The 21,275-nt window shown below is 34.4% G+C and overlaps 1 protein-coding gene across 2 annotated transcripts in view; it reads left to right on the forward strand.

Moving 5' to 3' along the window:
- Nucleotides 1-21,275, forward strand: part of LOC149803922 (hepatocyte growth factor receptor-like) — a 222,033-nt gene that overhangs the window by 165,733 nt on the left and 35,025 nt on the right. For both annotated transcript variants that reach the window (XM_089953736.1, XM_089953737.1), the window contains 2 exons: nt 8,224-8,317; nt 10,978-11,247. In XM_089953736.1, the coding sequence (XP_089809862.1) occupies nt 8,224-8,317; nt 10,978-11,247 (364 nt within the window). The remainder of the gene's footprint in view (nt 1-8,223; nt 8,318-10,977; nt 11,248-21,275) is intronic.

Below are 21,275 nucleotides of genomic sequence, written 5' to 3' on the forward strand. Positions count from 1 at the left end.
AAAAACATTCGACTCACCCAACTGTTTGGCTCTATGACTCTAACTAAATTACAATGGCACCTGCCCGACAGCTGAATATGTTTAGAGCTTCCATCTATATTGACTGTGTCCTTCAATATCTCTATCCGATGTATATAGTAGTGCGCAATAATAATTATTTCGCACGTGCCGCGCGAGCAATAAAAGCGTCACGCGATACGACGAAAAATTACATTTACAGAAATATTACGGCGCGTGAAACAAGACAACCTGATTAAATGAAAAGTATGGAAGACTAAATGAGCCATATCGGGCTTTTCGTAACACACCTCCCCCCTTCAGAAAAATATACATACTTTCTAAGACGACGAAATCACACGATATGATCAACAGAATGGTTCAGTTTCTACTGAGGTAATCTGCACATACATTATCCGTGCCTTTGATGGCTTCAATCCGGAACATGTAAGGTTGTAAAGACAAGGCCCATCGCATCAACCGTGAATTATTAATTTTGGCCTTATTGAGGTAAAGTAGAGGCTGATGGTCTGTTTCCAAATTGAATTCCCGGCCATGGAGGTAGGTTGGAATTTATCTATTCCCCAGACTACTGCCAATCACTCTTTTTCTATTACCGAGAAATTCCTTTCTCTCGGAAGCAATTTCCTGCTGCCGTAGGCGACTGGGAGTTTGATTCCATCCTGTTCCTGTAATAATACCGCCCCTAGTCCTAACTCTGAAGCATCAGTTCTCAGAATGAACACTTTGTTCAGTTCTGGCAACTTTAGTATGGGGGCTTCTGTGAACAGCTTCTTTAAAGTATTAAAAGCTCTGTCCTGATTCTCCCCCCACTGAACTTTATTTGGCTGACCCTTTTTGGTCAGGTCTGTTAAAGGATTGGCAATGGCCGCGAAATTAGGGATGAATTTACGATAATATCCAGCCAGGCCAATAAATGACCTAACTTGCTTCTTTGACACAGGTGGCACTGAATCCCTGATTGCTGCAAGTTTCTTGGGGTCGGGTTTCAACTCGTTTACCCTCCCAGCTACGTGTCCCAAGCATTCTAAACTTCCATACCCCACGTTACATTTGGTAGATTTTACAGTTAACTTATCTTTACGTAATCGATCTAGAACCCTGGCAACATCGCGCAGATGCTCTTTCCATGTATCGCTGTATATAAAAATATCGTCAACATAGGTTTCCACATGCTTCAGCCCTTGCATCACTTTCCGCATTAGCCTTACACAGCTAGCCCCAGCGTTTACCAACCCGAATGGTAAAACTCTAAACTGGTATAATTCACTCTCGGTGGCGAACGCAGTCTTTTCTTTCGTTTCCACCGACAGCGGTATCTGCCAACATCCCATTGTCAGATCCAGCTTCGTAATATATTTGTGCCCTGCCATACGTACGAAGATGCTCTCTACGTCCGGTATGGATTAGGCGTCAAATACCGTTCGCGTACTGAATTGGCGAAAATCAATGCAGAACCTGTTCGTGCCATCTTTCTTTTTGACTAGGACGACAGGCGATGCATAAGGTGAGCCTGACTTCTCTATGACCCCTAACTTAAGCATTTCTTCAACTTCCTTTTCGATGATATCTCTGGATGCATGAGGCATAGGGTAACCCTTGACCCGAAATGGTTCATGTGACGTAAGTTTAACTCTATGCTCTAGAACATCTGTCTGACCGGGTTTGTCCGAAAATACGTCTGGGTATTTGTCAACAAGATCCTGAGCCTCCTTTCTTTGATATTCCGTCAAATCGGGACTCATATTGATTCCAGTCTTACCCATCTCGTAAATCAGTAATCCATTCAAATTAAGTCCTGGAACGGACTCTTGTTCCTCATCAACCTCGATGATGGCTACACCGACTACGTTTAAAATTCCCTGTTCTGTATTTGCATTCGCTCGATCGTAATAGCGTTTTAATAAGTTAGCACGGAACATGCGGAACTTTCCACCTACATCAATACTATAATCCATACCTCCCTTTTCATCTACGACGGTATATGGACCTTTCCACTGTAACATTAACTTGTTTCTCTCAGTCGGAAGTAAAACTAAAACTCTGTCCCCATGTTTGAATTTTCTATCGCGCGCTTTTGAATTATAATAGCTAGCCGCGCGACTGCTAACTTGCCTTAACGTTTCATGGGCTATTGCACAAGTTTCTCTCAACTTGTCCTTCAAATTACACACATACTGGTATGTGTTTCGAATCTCGTCATCTGTCTCGTCATCCGACCATAATTGTCTTAGAATTTTCATCGGCCCTCGCACCATTCTGCCATATAAGAGTTCAAAAGGCGAAAACCCTAGACTCTCTTGAGGAACCTCTCGGTATGCAAACAATACTGCATGGAGATATCTGTCCCAGTCGTTCGGACGTTCTGCACACATCCGTCGCAACATTTGTTTGAGTGTTCCATTGAACTTCTCAACTAACCCGTTGCACATTGGGTGGTACGGAGTGGTCCATAATTGCTTGATCGATAGAAGTCTGCTAATTTCTGCCATGAGTTCTAATGTGAACTGTGACCCACAATCTGTCCGAATCTCTTCCGGTATCCGCAGCCTACTAAACATTTCCACTAAGGCTTCGGCCACTCGCTCAGTTTCGATGGATGGTAGAGCGACGGCTTCCGGGTACCCGGTTGCATAATCTACCATGGTCAAAATGTACCTATTCTTACTATCTGTAAGAGATGATAACGGACCAACAATATCTATCGCCACGCGCTGGAATGGAGTTTCAATCAAAGGCATTTTACCGATAGGTACGCGCTTAACTCTCCCTTTATATTGCGTTTTTTGACAAATGTCACATGATCTGCAATACCTAGTTACATCACCGTGAGCCCCTGGCCAGTAAAATTCCATAAACACACGGTCTTTGGTTTTTGTAGACCCCAGATGACCCCCCATCGTCGACTCGTGTGCTAACTTCAACAAATGCGGTCTATAGTTCTGTGGCACCACTACCTGTGTAAATCGTCTGCCTTCACGAGTAGTATGCTCCCTATGTAGAATATTGTTGTTATACTTAAACCTATGGTAACCGCCACCTTTACATTTCATGACTTCCCCCGACGCGGCTTTATTTCTGATTATCGACAACGACTCGTCTCTAATTTGCTCCTTAATTAATGCACCTTTATTTATCATTGGTATAGCATCGGGTACTTTTAGTTTTGGCAAAGGTTTCTTACTGTCAGCAGCTTGCGACCTAGTTTCAATAGCCATGGAAGTTGGAACATCGGCCATTGTTATCCCTGGTGCTATGGGATTCAATACCTCTTCTATGTTACCTACAATTAAATCATACAACGGTCGCTTTACGCAACACGCTGTCACTACGCCTGTCCAATAGGGTGTTTCTATATTGACCGCATGACTCGATCAAAAGTTTATTGTTAGTACTTTGACTCTGTACATGGTATGCACTTGTGCTTGTCATTTTTTTATATTTCTCTTTTTGGAGCCAATGAGAAGAAAACTAACAACAGTATCTCCTGGGTGTTTGTCAGGCCATGCGACGAAACAGTCCCCTTTGATGTATAGGTGATCCCTATCAGGCTGATAACAGTACATACAAATATCGGTGACAAAGTAAAATAACAAATCTGGATTCATTTTGAAAGTCGATCGTAATTGTGCTATCACATTTATATCACTTAGTATCCTTGGCTTCTTCATTGACATGATTGTTTGTACAACTCTTGTATGGTGAATGCTGAGAAAGGGCTTTTCAACTTTTTTGAGGAAAACATGGAATAGATCTGTGAAATAAATATTCCTGGAGATTATAAACGATCCGGGGCTTTTCTAAGTCCTTGCCATTAACACAAAGACGTCACTTTTCTTCTTTACGCTGTTGCTAACATGTTGTATCCATTTATTTTCACTTTTATACAAATGTTGCAGCCTGCATAAAGTGTGGGTGGAGTATCAATGGCTGACGAAGAGATATGATTAAGGGGATGTTATAGCTAGTTTGTTCTTGGACATTAATGTCTTTCTATAGACTACTCTTCAAACTTTCGTGATGGTAATACATTTCCTCAAATAATTGATACCTCCATGCTTCAGATATAATTGTCGAATTTTTCAACAGCAACGGCATAATATATTCTCATCAGACTGGTAACATTTCAACATTGCCTCTTTACTGTCTAATGGGTTTGTAGACTGCGTTTATTACCAAACATAGAATGCAAGTCTTTATATATATATATATATATATATATATATATATATATATATATATATATATATATATATATATATATATGTGTGTGTGTATACCTTTGAAGTTTTAAAAGCAAATGTCAGACAAAATCTGGCAGCAAAACTGTTTGTTAGCTTCGGTATTGAAAAAGTATGGAAAAAATATTTGGTCATTTCCGTCATTCCAAATGTTTTAGACATTCTACTCAAAAGCTTGGCTAAGGAAACACGGAATATTTAAAATTAAGCTTTGCAGTTGTGACAGTCGCTTTAAAAATGTTTGTTTGTACATGTAAGCCATATTTCCAAATTGTTTGGAAGCCACTTTTGTGCATCATTTATTGCGAAAATAATCTCTACTGTACGACACATACACATCAAGGAAATTTGGAAGCCAAGAGCAATACAAGAAAATGAAAGGGAAGGTTTGATGCCATTGAAGAAATTCACTACAATAAAAGAAACGTCTTCTCTCTGCTGAATGGGAGACGCCATAATCTGAATAAATTTTAACACACATTTTGATTGTTGGGGCATTTCAATGTTGATCCGGCCTTAGGATATATATATATATCCTAAGGCCGGATCAACATTGAAATGCCCCAACAATCAAAATGTGTGTTAAAATTTATTCAGATATATATATATATGAATAAGTGCATTGTCTTATGCTATCATCTGTTATGAAGACAACTGAAACAGTATGTGTGTGAAACTACAGCCATCAAGCATCATTTCCAACATGCTGTTTTACCCCATACTATAGGTAGCCTTTGAGAAGGAATCATGGATAATCATCAGTATTATGGACATGGCTGTCTTTAAAAAGGAATAAATGTGGAAAATCTGGAAATGTTGTATCGACTGGCAATGTAAAGAAGTTTGGAGAGTTGGACAGTGAAGATATGTGATATGTGGTGACCCTCTTCTATTGTCAACAAACCCCACTGGCCCTTTTCAGATCCACCCAGATCACTAGAAAAAAGAAATATTAATAATTGTTGCCAAAACATTGTGCTGTATGTCTTGTGTACGTTTTATTATGCATATGCTGTGTACGTATTTACCTTCCGAAAACCTTAAACTTTAAACACCTTACTTTTTCTCTTGTATTTGTATGTGCGTAAGGGTTTAGTAGTGTGTCTATAAACATGTCATATGTATGTGATCCATTGTAGTGTGTTTATTTGAGAGTGCGTGTCTAGTGTGTGTCTATTTCATTTCACTTATTTTACAATGTACTGTGGGGCTGGAGGAGTTGGTAGGGTTGATTGACGGATTGTACCTTCTTACAAGGTGTCTGCTTTATTAGGCTATCGTTATCTAGAGATGATCGACCTCGGTGTTGCTGCCCAGATCGAGTAATTTATATATAAAGTTTGAAACTTATAGATAGAATAAATATAGATCTGAGCAGATATATAGAACATAATGACACGAGCCCCCATACATAAAATACTACAATTCAATCAATTAAATAAACAACTGTGATAATTAGTTCCATTAGGAAGATACACTTCTCTTTTCAAATAAATCATTCACCGAATTTCAAACACAAATATACTTATATAAATAGCTGATCTGTTTTAAATGATAGAATTGGTTCATCATAGGATCGAGGGAACACTCGAAGTCATTGCCTTGTACAACTTCATAACCTGCTTATTTCCGGTTCACTCCAACTTCACTGTGGCTGTTCGTCTTAGTCATTTTGCTTTTTCTTCTCCAAACACTCTATTGTCTTGCCTCTTTCATTCCTCAAACTTTGTGTAGGTAGGTCGATACATACGTTTGTAGATACGTAGACACTTGGATAAGTAGGTATGTGGATACATTGTGGAACTATTTCCCCTTTCAAAATAAACAAAGGCAACCTAAATCTTCTGCAAGATATCCTACTGGGAATAGATCATTAAACCCCTCTCGTTATGTCAGATATCGCCCCATCGGAATTCAAACAGTTACCAGAGGATATCTAGTCCAGTTAAACATGGCAGACCATACACAACGTTAGTTTCATAAGATTAACGAACTTGCTAATGGCTATTTCATCACTGGCTCACATTAATATCACACGTGACATAACCATAAGAGTTCCGTTCTTGTCTCAATTACACAAATGAATGAATAAATTCATTATATGGCTTAACTACACTTTTACAGCGAATACACACATTCAAGTCTTTAGCATACAAGAAATCTCACTTCATGGTTAAACAATGTTAATTTCAGTCAATACGCACTCTAGCCTTTACCATACGTGAAATTATCTAAGATCGGAGAATTGACACGTTTCTCATAACTTACATCAACTGAAGTAATGTATGAAATTCTTAGAATATCTGATTCCTATAACAATCAAGATGACAAATTCAAACAATTCATCAAACTTGTATACAGATCATTGAACGAATTCAGATAGATGAACTCAAACACAGTTACACTCATATCAAGAAAATTGATATACGGATTAAAACAAATTAGTTCATGCAAATATAAGCAAATAAATGCAAGCACATCATTATATTGGTATCAATTACTTACATGCGATTGGTACAAATACCTTTAGCCTTCAAGCTCTGGTCGCTTCTGCTGCTAGAATTGTGTCCTTTGACTTTCCATACATCCGGTCCCTCTGATAAATGTTTACCAAGATAATTTCTTTCAAATTCAATCTAGGACTCTCCTATATTTTTTCCTCTAGCAGGAAAAGCTTGACTGACTAAATTTTGCGATGGAGCATATTAAAACCAAGAAATTTCGTGTGGGAAACATGTCCACTTATTTAGCGTAACCAATCAGGATTATATATATATATATATATATATATATATATATATATATATATATATATATATATATATATATATATATATATATATACCGCCTCTAATAACTAGGTGCCAAGAATTGTAGTCAGCCTTCTAGATTTACAAATAACTAATGCTGGACAATTTCAACTATAGATCGACAGAAATAGCGTGTGAGTATAAACAATTCTACTGTTTTCGTTGGATCGAAGTTTGTTTGTTTTGTATTGTAATCAAAATGTGGGTTATTTATAGTAAGGTCTGTGATTGCAGATTTATAGTGTGGAGTGCATTTGAAGTCTTAATAATAAAAGCGGATTTTGCATTGTAGTGTGTGTTTTTGGATCGTAATAAAAAGAGTTGCTGCATACAATATGTGGTGTGCTGCAATGCTACTGGACATTGAGGCCTTGGACTGGATTGTAAAGATGCGTGCTGGATAGTAGATGACAATAGTAACATTGCATGTATCCTTGGTTTTAGAATGACCCATCTGACCTGAAGTTCTAAGGCTGTCTAAGGACAAGATCAATTCAATATCAGATCAGATTCCATGCCCTCAGAATGTCCCATCTGACCCAGAATTTCCGGGGACAACATAAATATTAAATTAAGTTGCCTTGTCCAATGAGTGATCCATCAGACCCAAAACTTCTGGAACAATATCAATCGTGTTTTAATTTCACCTCATCCCGAGACATCCACCCATGTAAAGTTGTGGACAATGATAACATAAGATTTCCCATTGTCACCAATTCAATCCGAAATGTAATCCTATTGCCATAAATATTATTTTTCAATGACTCCCGACATCCCAACTCCACTGAAATATTTGACATAAATTAAGCCATAACTTTAAGTTTTATAAATTGTGAAAAAGAAGAATACTGTATATTACTCCTTGTCTCAGTAAATGGAATTGTTGACTTGTTTGTCTTAATAAATATATATGTAATTATTACAGGTGTATATATACATTGAAGATATGTGTAATTATTACAGTTGTATATATATATATACATTGAAAATATAGCCTATAAATGTGCAAACAGCTGTGGTGGAAGGTTTCTGACTGATGCAAGAAGCTGTGGTGGAATGTTACTGACTGATATTCTTCAAACATATTCATCGATATCTCTAGTGCTAAATTTTGACGAAAAGTGTGCTAATTAAAGCTTGTGTGTATATTACAGTGGTGGAATTATGATTGATGTGACCGGTATACGGCTGAACACAATTCAGGAGCCCAAAATGGTTCTCTGGTATGGTGACACAAAACTTGAAGGGGTAAGCTATATTAATGAACAAGTCAAGAGTATAAATGGTGACACCGATCCATTAAAAATGAACAGGTTTTAGCTTTACCGGTTGTAGACCAGAAGAGATTATGGGATGATATGTTGTCTATTTTCCGTCATGTCCCATGCTAACATCTGTCACATGTTTGTCATCGCTACATCTATTGCTACTCCTCCTAAATGGAAGTCGTATCATCGTGAGCTTTTCACTAGAAGATTTATTGTGCTATCTAGTTTGTCATGAATAACATAGTGCCAATGTGATATAGCATGGTCTACATGGTAGCCATCTTTAAAATATTTTATCACAATTGATGCTAGAGATGGATGCTACGAAAAATATTTTTGTACCGCGGTATTCCGCAAAATGTCGGAGCATACTGCGATACGTACCACAGCATGCCACAATTATATTAGGACCCAATAACTCAATGTTCTAGGGCAGGGGCATGACACGTTTTTGTTTAATTTCCGTTAGTCAATATCTTGAAAAATATCTTGCTCTGATTTATAGCAAACTAACACCATGTTATATTCATTATATTATTTTGGATACAAATAGTAATGATCTTGAGATAAAGAAAAAGAAAATTTTTCGGTTCAAAAGAAAATTACATGCCAAATCCACCCTGATAATTACATGATGAGTACCTTGTATTCGATCGATTTGGTATATGTATGCTAATTGTTACAATGTTGCAATTTTAACTAAAGTTTGGTGATTAATCTTACACTATAGCTGATACTGTGAAAGACATCATGCCTACATAATACAGCCTACTGATAAAATAATACATTTTGTCTATAATTTTATTTATATAAAAGGTGGGGAAACTTTGAGTGGGATGTCAAAACCATGGGAATATATTTTTCAGGGAGAGGCAGAAAAAAAAAACACAATTACTCAACAAGAAAGCAAATATTTACTGTATTTGAGTGATACCATATGTTTAATGCTTTCTTTCTTCCGGTTTCCATAATATTTCTGAAAGTTTGATTTGACTCAAAATTGTTTTCATAACATTCCATTAGGTCACGGTAGGGAAGTCCATCGCTGCCATAAAATATAAAATTAAAACAAAACAACGAACTTTAAAATAACCCAATAAGAACTGATATGAAGCAACCATGCGTATAAACAATACTAAAGCTGGGACAATACAATCAATACTCAAATAGAACAAATGGGCACTATCATTGATATAAGCAAACTCCCAATTTAGTAAATGCTATTTAAAACAATAAATCAATGCTCAGTTAAAACAAATGATACAGACAAAAGTGAAGAAAGAAACTACAAAAGAATAAAAAGAAAACAAATGAAAAAAGCAGATGTTAACCGAGAGACAGGAAGAATGTTATATTGTCTGTCCCTGGATTCTGCTTTTGCTCTGCATTCTAGCCATGAAGATGTTCATTTACATGAAAAATTAAAATCGCATTGTTTGATGAACATACAACCATTTAAATTATGGTTGTTAAAGGGTCATATATGTAATTATATTTGTAATATTAACCATTAAACTGTGACAGATACAACCTTGTTGGATAAAATAGATAATTATTTACGTCATGAATACTCAGAACACATTATTAATATAATTAAAATCGTGTCATAATTCCTTGGGAATATAAATCCATTCTGTATTGACAGAAACTACAGACATACCGCTACAATGAAAAATATACCGTGGTACGTGCCACCGGAATAATATTCTTCATAGAGTTTCACCAACAGACTTCTTACGCATTGTCTTTGGTCGTAAATGAAAATTGTGCCAATATGATATCTAATATGGTCAGAACATACTTACTAATTTTGAGAATCATAATAAAGAGAATATCATATATGTTTTCAGCACTCAGCAGTTAAAAAGGGCAAATGGTCGCATGTTCCAATCTCCAATTCCTTGAACGTCTTTTCAGACAGTAAAAGAACACTTCCTTCGAGGGAATAATGCAATACAAAATATTACAATTATTTTTGGTCATTTAGGTTTATACAATTTTCCAACATAGTCATTGACCATAAAAATATGTGATGCATGAAACAAACAGCTCACATTTAAAGACAAATTTCGGAACTTCGTGTTACTTCTCTACAACATATTCATTTCATTAATTTTTATTTTTCATTTTTCAAATCAAACAGCTTTTTCATAGTTAATTTCAATACATTTTGTATTGCCTGCTTTAGTAAACATCAATGCAATGGTATAATTTTCTAGCAGTCATGGTGTCATTCTTAATATCAACTCACATAATAAATTATAGGGGGGTCGGCTTCTGCATTTTTAAATTGCTTCAAATTATGAATTTGTGACAATACACATGTTTAACTTGTACAAATTTTACAAGTACTGTCACATGAGCTGGTTTTATTCATAATATGGTAAACTTGGTTTTGTTGACATTGGATAAAACCAGACACTTTATATAATGAAGTACATGTCAGTGACATTTTCTATTTTGTATAGTGTATCTGACCTTGCTTATAATGAATTTCAGATCTATGATTTTTGTAAGTCCTTTGAGTTTTTTTTTTATAAACAAAATCTGAGCACAAAATAGCTCCATATATGTAATAGCATATATAGCTTCATAAGGAAAATAAAAGTGTCACATGAACCTTTTTCCTTGGTTTCACAGGAATGTAAGGTTGCAAATGCAACACTGATGTACTGCTATTCTCCGCAAGTGAAGTTCCTTAACAGCGATTGCAGCGCCAACTCAACTAAGAAGGAACTGTACAGCTATGGATTTATTCTGGACAATGTCCAAGACGTTTTAAATCTAACAAAGAAAGACAAGGATAAATTTGAAATCTTCAGTATCGTATCTGACCCAATTATCCAGCCACTCACAAGAAATTTAGACAAAACCTACCAATATGAGCCAAATAGTGACTTGATAATCAATGTAAGTATATTTTGGTTTATGCCTAATCTCAAATATTGTAGGTATATATAGTTTTACCCTTGTCTGTCCATCCATGTGTATGTAATAATTTTAAAGCTTGACATTCTCAGGCAGGGTCATTTGTGTCCCATAGTTATATTTTTTCTCTTATTAACCTCAAAGACGTTTACAAAGGAAATATTCTTCAGTCATCTGCTCATTATGTACAAACGTTCAAACCTTTGCTTATCTGATTTTCTTTGGTAATATCAGGTTGTTTATTTGGTGTTGGTAATATTCATGTGATTATCTGTATAACGTTAGTTGGTAATAGTTGATGCTGGTTGGTAATAGTTGGTGCGGGTTGGTAATAGTTGGTGCGGGTTGGTAATAGTTGGTACTGGTTGGTAATATGTGTAAAATTTTTTAAAAATATTACCTTGTAATATCTATGTGTATATTTGATGTTAGCTTGCAATATGTATGTGTTTATTTTGACGTTGGTTGGTAATATGTATTTGTTTGGGAGGGTTGGATGTTGATTAGCAATATTTATGTGTTTGTTTATTTAATGTTGATTGGTCATATTTGACATTAGTTGGTAATAGCTATGTGATAAAATATATTGCAAGGAGGTTATGCAAAATGTCAACCAGGATAAATGTGCAATAACTGCAGACTTTCTTATTTCTAAGATTGGTCATTGGTTTGTGCTATGTCTTCATATGGCAAAAATAATTAGTTTCTTTGCATTCCAAAACGATATTAATTTGCTTTATTTGGTATCCGAAAACAAAATAATGGAGAACAATATTTAGTACAGCAACAAACTTGGCACCCACAATAATAAGCTACCATTGAGGTAAACAATGCAAGTTACCTATCTTTGAATGCACATTAAGAAATGAAAAGCATGGCTTTTGTGTTTGTTTGTTTTTTACATGTCAATCAGCTAGAAATATAACACCATAAAGATATGATTTAATGTGCTTGATTCACCAAGTTATTAATCCCCCATCAGCCTTCGTAATATAATTAGTGTTCATAAAACTCAATAGTAAAGAAGTGCTCAGATTCATCACAACATATAAAAGAAATGAAGGTATAGTTCACACTATTGTATCCTATGAATGTCATTGTCTGGTGTCTTGGTTTACATTATTGTATTCATAGTATCCATTGAATGACATTGTCTGATGTCTTGGTTCACACTATTGTGATTCATAGTATACTATGAATGTCACTGTCAGGTGTCTTGGCTCAAAGCCAAGAATTCATTCCCATAAATATTACACTTCCTTTGTGAAACTATCAAAGTGCATTAGTTCACAACAGTATCATGTCCAATGACATAGTAACTTAAAGACCACGGATAATTCAGAAACTTGGGTCATAGTTTAGTGGAGCGTGTCAGGCATTAACATTAACATCAACTATTGTGTAACAATGTTTACACTGACAATCAATCCTATTGTTCTTTACTGAATCAAGCCATTACAAAGGGAATAATTATAAATGATCATCCAAATCAATTTTATATTTGAAATTAAAACAATTTATTCAATCAAACCTATCTTGAATGTCAACAACAAGTTTATTGTCTAAATAAACTTCCAGATAAGAAACGCAGCAAAAATCACATGCTCCTCAATGAAAATCACTCTTATTGATGCTTGGCATTGATTTACCATGTCACTTTGAGCTACCAACCACCAGTACGGTCACATAAAAACATGCTATTATATAATGCTGGATGAACTGGCCATGAGATTAGCACTAACTTAAATCAATAGTTGGTAAAACTAAAAAACTTGTGTAAACACAATGACATGTGATGTGATATATTGTGATATTGATTTTTAACGTAGCTTTAACAATTTTTCAGTCATATCGTACGATGTCTGCAATGTGGCAGTTTATAGTGATTTCTAGCACTGGGGCATCATGCCGCAGACATGTAGCATGATGTCCCACCCAGTCACATTATCCTGACACCAGGCCGACCAGTCCTAACACTAACCTCTTAATGCTGAACGCCAAGCGAGGCAGCTGTTAGTACCATTTTTTTAAGTCTCTGGTATGACTCGGCCGGGGATTGAACCCACGACCTCCCGCATCCGATGCGGACGCTCTAACCACTAGGCCACCGGAGCGGTACAATGACATGAAGATAAAAGCAGCCAAGCCAAACACAATGATCACAGATCATCGAGCAAGAGTAAAAACTGAGAAAAAATACTCCAAGCAAAAATAATAGATATACAACGGTCTAAAAATTAAGAGCTACCTGGTATAGTGATGGACAATATTTTGTGAAGGAAAAATATCCGATAAGATAGACGATACAAAATTAACTCAACGACACCATCTTGCAATAATCAAATCTTATCTCCATCAAGAACAGCCAAAGATATTTTACAATACATATACAATGAGAGACATAGAATACTGTTGTTCTGTTCGAGGTAACAGTACTATCTAAAACCAAGAAATATAACTGAAACATCAGGAAAGAGAAACTACAGTTATTCTTGATGCTGAGTGAGGTACGCGATCAATATATCTTTTAAAGCCATAAAGTGGCTTCCATTTCAGCAGACAAATCAGGTTCAAAAGAGTTTACTTGTCTATATATCCTTACATGGACTTTATCCTGATTATATTAAATGTAACTTTAAATTTGTTGACAATGTGCGTATGTATTTAATATAATCCATTTGAAAAAAAATATTTATATTTAATTAAAGCCAATTCAGAGGTTTATAAGAGATTAGCATTTAATGGATCCCTATATAAAGTCAGCTGACACATACCAAACTTATTAGTCAACATATACAGGAACAATAATGTGGTATGGTCTTCTTTAATTTAGTACTGCTAGTCTTTAAAACATTGTCATATAATGTATTCACCTATACTATTTTAGTTATGTCCCTACTGATCTTTGCATGTATCTTGTATGCATCCATCATTAAAGACTTGTGTATATTTTATTGTAGCAGTAGATCAGTTATCTAGTTTGTAAAGACATCTCATCTTGTCAACATTGTTCATTTTGTGTATTTATTGAAATCGTAAAAGGCTTCATGGAAACGTAGTCAGATGAGCTTCGGCTTTAAATAAAGTCTTTCTTATTATTATTATGTACACATTTGAAACTCATGAAGGACTCATTTTTAACATTTACTGTCACGTTGCGGTCGCCACAAAAGTGTTGCTATATTAAAATAAGGAGAGGTGCAAATTTGTTAAATTGTTTTGATTATTAGCAAGATCATGATGATATAAAATATTTCTTACGAGATAAATGATCCACTCATCCTATCATTTGTGAAAGATGAAGGACATTTTTGGAGTAAAGCCGGCAGCTAAGCCGCTATACGTAGAATGGTATTATGTTATTGTAGGAAACAGGTGCTCTCCAAAGAGAAGGTAAATTATATTTTTACCATTCATATAAGGTATCGTGCATAAACTGGACACCTTGTCCCCAGACATCTCCATAGCGAAATGTTTTTGTTGTTTGCATAACAATGAGAAGAGAAAACTCCTTCGTAAAGAAATCTTGACTTAAAACAAAGACAATGTCGGTGTATAAAGTATCAGCCTCCAGCATTACTCCAATAATGCCTGTCATCTTTTACAAATGCTTGGATTAAGGGTCTGTTATTTTCCAAATAAGTTTCGGACTCACATGTAAACATAATATTTTTAAAGCTAGACAACACAATATATGTTAATCATCAAAAGAGAAAATGTATTTTGAATTGCTAAGCATTCGTTAACCTTTAAACTTGCATCAAAACAAATACGATCGTTTGTATGGTTCTTTCATTCCCTGCCATATACATGTTTAAATACTGAAGACAAACTAGTTCAATAATAAGACATAAAACGTTTAGTAGATTCCTAGATATGTCTTTGCCCAGTCAGTATAATGCAACAACTGATGCATTGCGCACAGCTTCTCAAAGATTATAATGAATCAATAATTCTAATTGGAAACTTACTGTATCTTTAAGTTTATTTGGAGATTTTCTATTGAATAAGAGCATATATATATATATATATATATATATATATATATATATATATATATATATATATATATATATATATAACTTGAAGTTTATTTGGTGTTTTTCTATTAAATAAAATCTATTAAATAAGAGCATATACATACATACATATATATATATATATATATATATATATATATATATATATATATATATATATATATATATATATATATATATATATATATATATATATTCGCAATACGTATTTAATTAATAATTCTAGACAATAATAAATCATCACTGTAAGAAATAACAGATAGCTTCACAGGAACATTACACAGTTTCATGTTAGTCATGATATAAAACATGCTTTTAAATTATAACACGTTTCTAAGTAACTGATGGAATGTTTGCTCCCACTCTTCTCAGATCATCAGAAATGTTTCTTTGTTTTCCGTTTACATTACAATATATTTTTGTCATTATAGTTGTTTTTAGCAAACCTTTTCACCCCTCAAATCAAGTCGTATATATATGTGTGTGTATGTGTGTTCGTAATTCTTTCAGCTCCATGATCAGAAACTAAATTACAGATAAAAGCAAAACCAACAAGTTTTCTAAAACGTGTAACAAGCAATTTAATTATCAATGTTATAAATGAAAATGTTTTAGGAACTTGCAGTTTTATGAAGTGAATGCAAAATACTCATTATAAAGGTTGATGAAAGTTCTAAATGAATGAAATGTTCCTTATAAATTTCAAAACCAAAAATATTCCGGTTCTCCGAGAACCGTTATGTTGTCAAGATGGCGTTGTCTAGAATTCTTTTGAATAATTTATAACAATTACAGAATAATATTGTAGTCTAAATAATGAGCACTTTCTATGTCCACTGGACAGTCCAATCAAGTGTTTTTTCCTCTCAGATAATATCGACAAAAAACACGTCTGCAGACTTAAAACGGGAACACCAGACGTGAAAATGACTCCCAAATCGGATTGAATCTAATTGCCCCTTTCTCTCCTTATAAATACCATATGTTGTTACTGTATTTGACAAGAGACTCCACGTGACAAATAATAGGAACATGTATTTAACCTCTCATATTTCACACTAGACCAAATTAAAAAATATATTAGATACAAGAAATTTCTGAATCCATTTTGCATACAAAACCAATATAACTTTATCAATGTATGTCATTGTCAAGCCATCTTTGGAAAAAGTTTAGTGCATAACCTCTCTTTATAACTTTGTGCACTTGTGGCTGTCATATAAATGTCGAGAATAATTCGTTTGATTCCCGGATAAACGTTTGTAGAGGATGTGTTAACGAAATGGTGTTTTTCATAAGTGTTATTTTATCAATTGGTTTTAAGGGTCACTTTTTCCCAATGTTGTAACCAATTTATGATCATTTCTATTTTAGTTTCAAAATTCAACTTTACCATTTTACCCAAATCCACAGACAACTCTATGACCAATGATGTAAATTCAGTCACCCACTGTAATTGTAACCTAAGATAAAAAGTGTATGCACTGTACGTTTTGCTTCCTATCCAAGCCGCTCTTGTTATGGCAATATTTAAAGTCAGTCCTGAAATCCTTGCATAAATGTTGATACTTCTAAGGAGAGGATTCCAAGGATTCATAAGACATATCAATAATTAAAGTAGTATATCTACAATCTGTGACATTACACACTTTGTTTCTTTAGCATGATACCTTTCATGTTTATTGTTGCTTACTAGTATAGGCAATATTTATGCATTTAAAAAGAAGATATAGGGATATTGAATCACCCGTATGCAGCCTCTGGAAAGTTTTTAAAAAAAACTGTCAAAGGAAGCCATTTTGAAAACTGCCAATCAGATATTTTAACTTCAAAATCTCCAATTCAATAAAAACGACTTTAAAAAATCATCTGAGATAGCATTTTTGCTATGTTTCATTTCTTTCAAATTTTCAAGTACTTGTGTTTGGGTAGCTATGCCCTCTAATCTAAAAGTTTTTAAGCCTAAGAATTGTATAGTTTCTGAGAAGGGCCTTTCAGAGTATATCTTCTCACTGGTCCTTCTCTTTATTATAGAAGCTTCCTAGATTATCAACTTGATTAGTAATCATTTCATTTTCATCTTTAATTAAATTTGCAATTTTTGCATTTACATGGTTTATATTTTCTAGCTGACAAAAGTATTAGTTCGTTTCTTGTTTTCTTCAACCCCTTATACTTGATTTACTGGATTTAATAGTACTTCACCGAAGCTTTTCGTGTCTAATACTTTCAAGCTCTCTTTTTAGACTCCAATATTTCTAAATTATAAGGTCCTGTGGACTCATTCACTAAAGACTGTAATTGTTGCCAAAGTGCATTGTCTTGTTTTAATGTATATGTCTTTGTTATATGAAGCCTACGAAATGTTACTTCCACGAGTTACCACCAATAATGAATATATAAATAATCAATTTGGGATAGTAAATCTGAATTCGATATATTGTCAATATTTATCCCACAGCCAGTTGTAGCGTATTGTAATTAGACTCTCTTCATGCAATTTTCGATTTCATCAATACATTTTTATCAATCAGGTACGGGATCCAATGTACCTTGTTTTAGATGACTTTATATTTCCTTGTATATCCCTTGAATCCTTTTTGTGTGTTCTATAGAGCATTACTACCATCAAGGTGATCAATATTTATATAATTCTATGAATATAATTATGGTTCTAGAACCAAGTTAATGTCTCAACATATAGTAATAGATTCATTTTTATAGTCATGTATGCTATCACTTATGTTATTGTAAACTTGTGTGCAATCATTATTTATGTTAATGTATATATAATTAAAGAAAGATAATTTCACCAATTTCAATATCTAATGCAGTCAAATTATCAACAGGATACATTCGTTTATATCAAAGTTGCTGATGAACATTATACAAACTCCTCGAGGGGCCCTGAGAGGCCGAGTGCTCTAAAGTGCTCACCATTACCAATTATTGCCGACTCACCTCCGTATGCATGTGTTCCAGTCTCGGGCTCGGACAATGTGGGTACGTGAGGAAGCTTGCCAGTAGCTTCTCGTGGGTCGGTGGTTCTTTCCTGGCATTTCCAGGGTTCTTCCTCCACCACTTATACTGGCCATCATGTGTAGCCTATCCTGTGCTGAAAAATGGCGTTAAAAGCTACAACAGAAATAACAACAACAACAAAGTCCTTAAGAGTTTGACCCTTAAAAATTGGACATACATGCTTAACCCCTTCTATATGAGATTTCATCCTCTGTAAAATATATATCTTTTAAGCAACGTATACGACCTTGTTTTCTTCTAAGATCATTAAAACTATCCTTACATTTATCAAAATCTCCCCAACAGTTGGCAGATTAGTTTTATGTTTGAGCCATTCACTCGTAGTGTAAAAAGTATAAAATCCTCACACATACAGATATACATATATATTAGTTTTGAACAATAGATATCTATAGATATTTATACCAATAATTTAAGATCTAGGCTGATAGTGATTATACTTTAGCAATATTTCTTAATGTTTATAATCGCAATAGCAAGTAGATGTTTTTCCTATTTTACCATACTTAATTCTAACCAATCAAAGGAATTACAAAATAAAGCAATCTCAATAAATATCCCTGTTTGATTAGCGGAGAAAAAAGTACCATATAAGTCAGCAAAATTTCAATCAAATAGTCTTAAACATTGACAGGCAAACGTTGGTAGGATTTTTCTATTGAGATTAAGAGTTTCGACGAATCATCAATTTCTCTAATTCTGCATTTTTTAACAATTGGTGAGTTCAGCGAACATGTTGCAATCAAATATTCATGCTGTTTCGATACAATATTTCACTCAATTTATGAAAAGAGTTTCTAGTTTGCTTTGTGAGGTCTTCCCTTATGAACATATGTCATCTTTTCAACATTTCCCCTTTCCTCAGGAGATCACGTTGCTTTGTCATTTAAATGAATTTGCAAAGCATCGGTCTTATGGTATTGTTATCATATCTGCCATGTCCATAGGCTGTGTTTATTTCACTCTCATACGATCATCCCCAGTTTACTATTCAGTAGATATAGGACGTTTCTAATACAAAGGTCTTAAGTTTACAATTAATCTATGTTATATATTTTGATAGAATTCTTATAAAGACATTCTAATGGTCCTTAAGCTTCTTGTTAGCTGTCTAAGGTCGGTAATGTTATGTGAGTTTTTCTCTTTCTCCATAAATTTAATTCTACTACACAAGTTCTTATTCTCTATTTTAGCCGATTTATTCTCAATTTTCGTAGAGCCGATTCATTCCCACAAACTCTGTTTATTTCATCCTTGAGTATTGACATCCTTTTCTCTAAATCATCCTGTGTTTCTATATTTATCTTTTAGAGTTATGATGTTAGCACTTGTGACAAGTAGACTAATTTTGGAGTCTGTATAACCTCATGACTTGGCAGATGTTTTCTACAAGGGATGTAATTATCAGCCTCTTACGCTCTTTTATACTTCTCTTTATCTATGTGATTCATTCAATATGCTTGTGTCATGACTAGATCATGAATATATTCTGTCACGTATTGATTACTAGCTGCCAATTTCAGTATTGTTATTCATTATTTCTTGACACGTGATAAGGCAGACAAATCAGCTGTTACAAATTTGGTAATAATACGTTAATGTGTGCCTATTACGTAAATTGGAGTTAACAAATATGTATTTATTGTACTTGCTGGTGTCACACATATAATATATTCCAGGACATAACTCAACGTATATTTCGTACCTTACATTCCTTACATGCGAATGTAGGTCAGTTCACTCATGCTGATGATACATTTAAATATGCATCTATGTTGCCTTTATAGACTTGCCAGTGTACCCATCAACCGCCATCGTCATAGAATATCACTTTAATTTTCTCTCCACTGAATCTGAAGAAATAATATTCACGGGCAACATCCGATTTCATTCTTAATAACCTGAAATATATACTTTATAAAGAAAAAGAAAACACACATTTAAAAGACTGGGTTTACGTCTCAAGCGGCAATATTGTGTGGTTCATCTTGATTACTGTTATACAACCACTTAAAATATCTACTAATAAGTGAGAGGTGCATGGACTATTCCTTATCAACTATTCTCAGTGTTTGAAATAGCATTGCCTTGTCAGTATCGATGCATGACACCATACATTGTACTGTCAATTACCAAAGAATCTAAGTGTGAACTAATGTTACCTCAGAAAAACAAACAGGATTAACTTCCCTCATCTTACACCAAACACTCCAGCGTTTCCATGCAAAATTGTACAGCTCATGGTAATGTCAGCAACAGCTGTTCTTGTAATTCCTTGGTTATGGTGCTCTCACCTGATAGAATCAGTGTTACTAAGGAGGAAGGTTCTTCCCTGGAGGATGAAGTTGACGATTATGTAGAAGTAGGAATATGTTTTAGTGTCCTGGAAGTCTAATCGTAAGAGAAATCAAACACGACGAGACTAGAAGGAACCTGAACTGTAATGTCCGGTGTGGAACTATTGAAACTATTTTACTTACATTGTCATCAACTATTTTATTGATTATGTTTTGCAATAAAATTAAATGGGAAACAATGGATGAGATTGACTAATGTCATTAAAAAGAAAAAGCATCATTTATAAAATAACTTGGTTCTGGAAACCATGATAGGAATTTTTTTAATTATTCGTTTAATTAGGACCCAAATGGATCTGTATCATGAAAAATACACATTCTTTATGCACACTCTTTGCACAATAACTCTTCTGCATTCATTTTGTAGTGTCTGAAAACAATATGGGTAGTAAATCAGCCAGTATATTATGGTTGTAAGCAATATGGACTGCTCATATGAATATCTGCTTTTCCTAACATCGTTCTTAAATATATCTGCCCAACTGACCCAGCTGAATGCACGGCATTCTGCCCATATCATTAATATATGAGATAGTTGCTAGATTGAATCCCAGTATGTTTGAATAGCAAA

This window comes from Sinohyriopsis cumingii, chromosome 3 (genome assembly GCF_028554795.1).
Source record: "Sinohyriopsis cumingii isolate HCF-2022 chromosome 3, ASM2855479v2, whole genome shotgun sequence".
NCBI lineage: Eukaryota > Metazoa > Mollusca > Bivalvia > Unionida > Unionidae > Sinohyriopsis > Sinohyriopsis cumingii.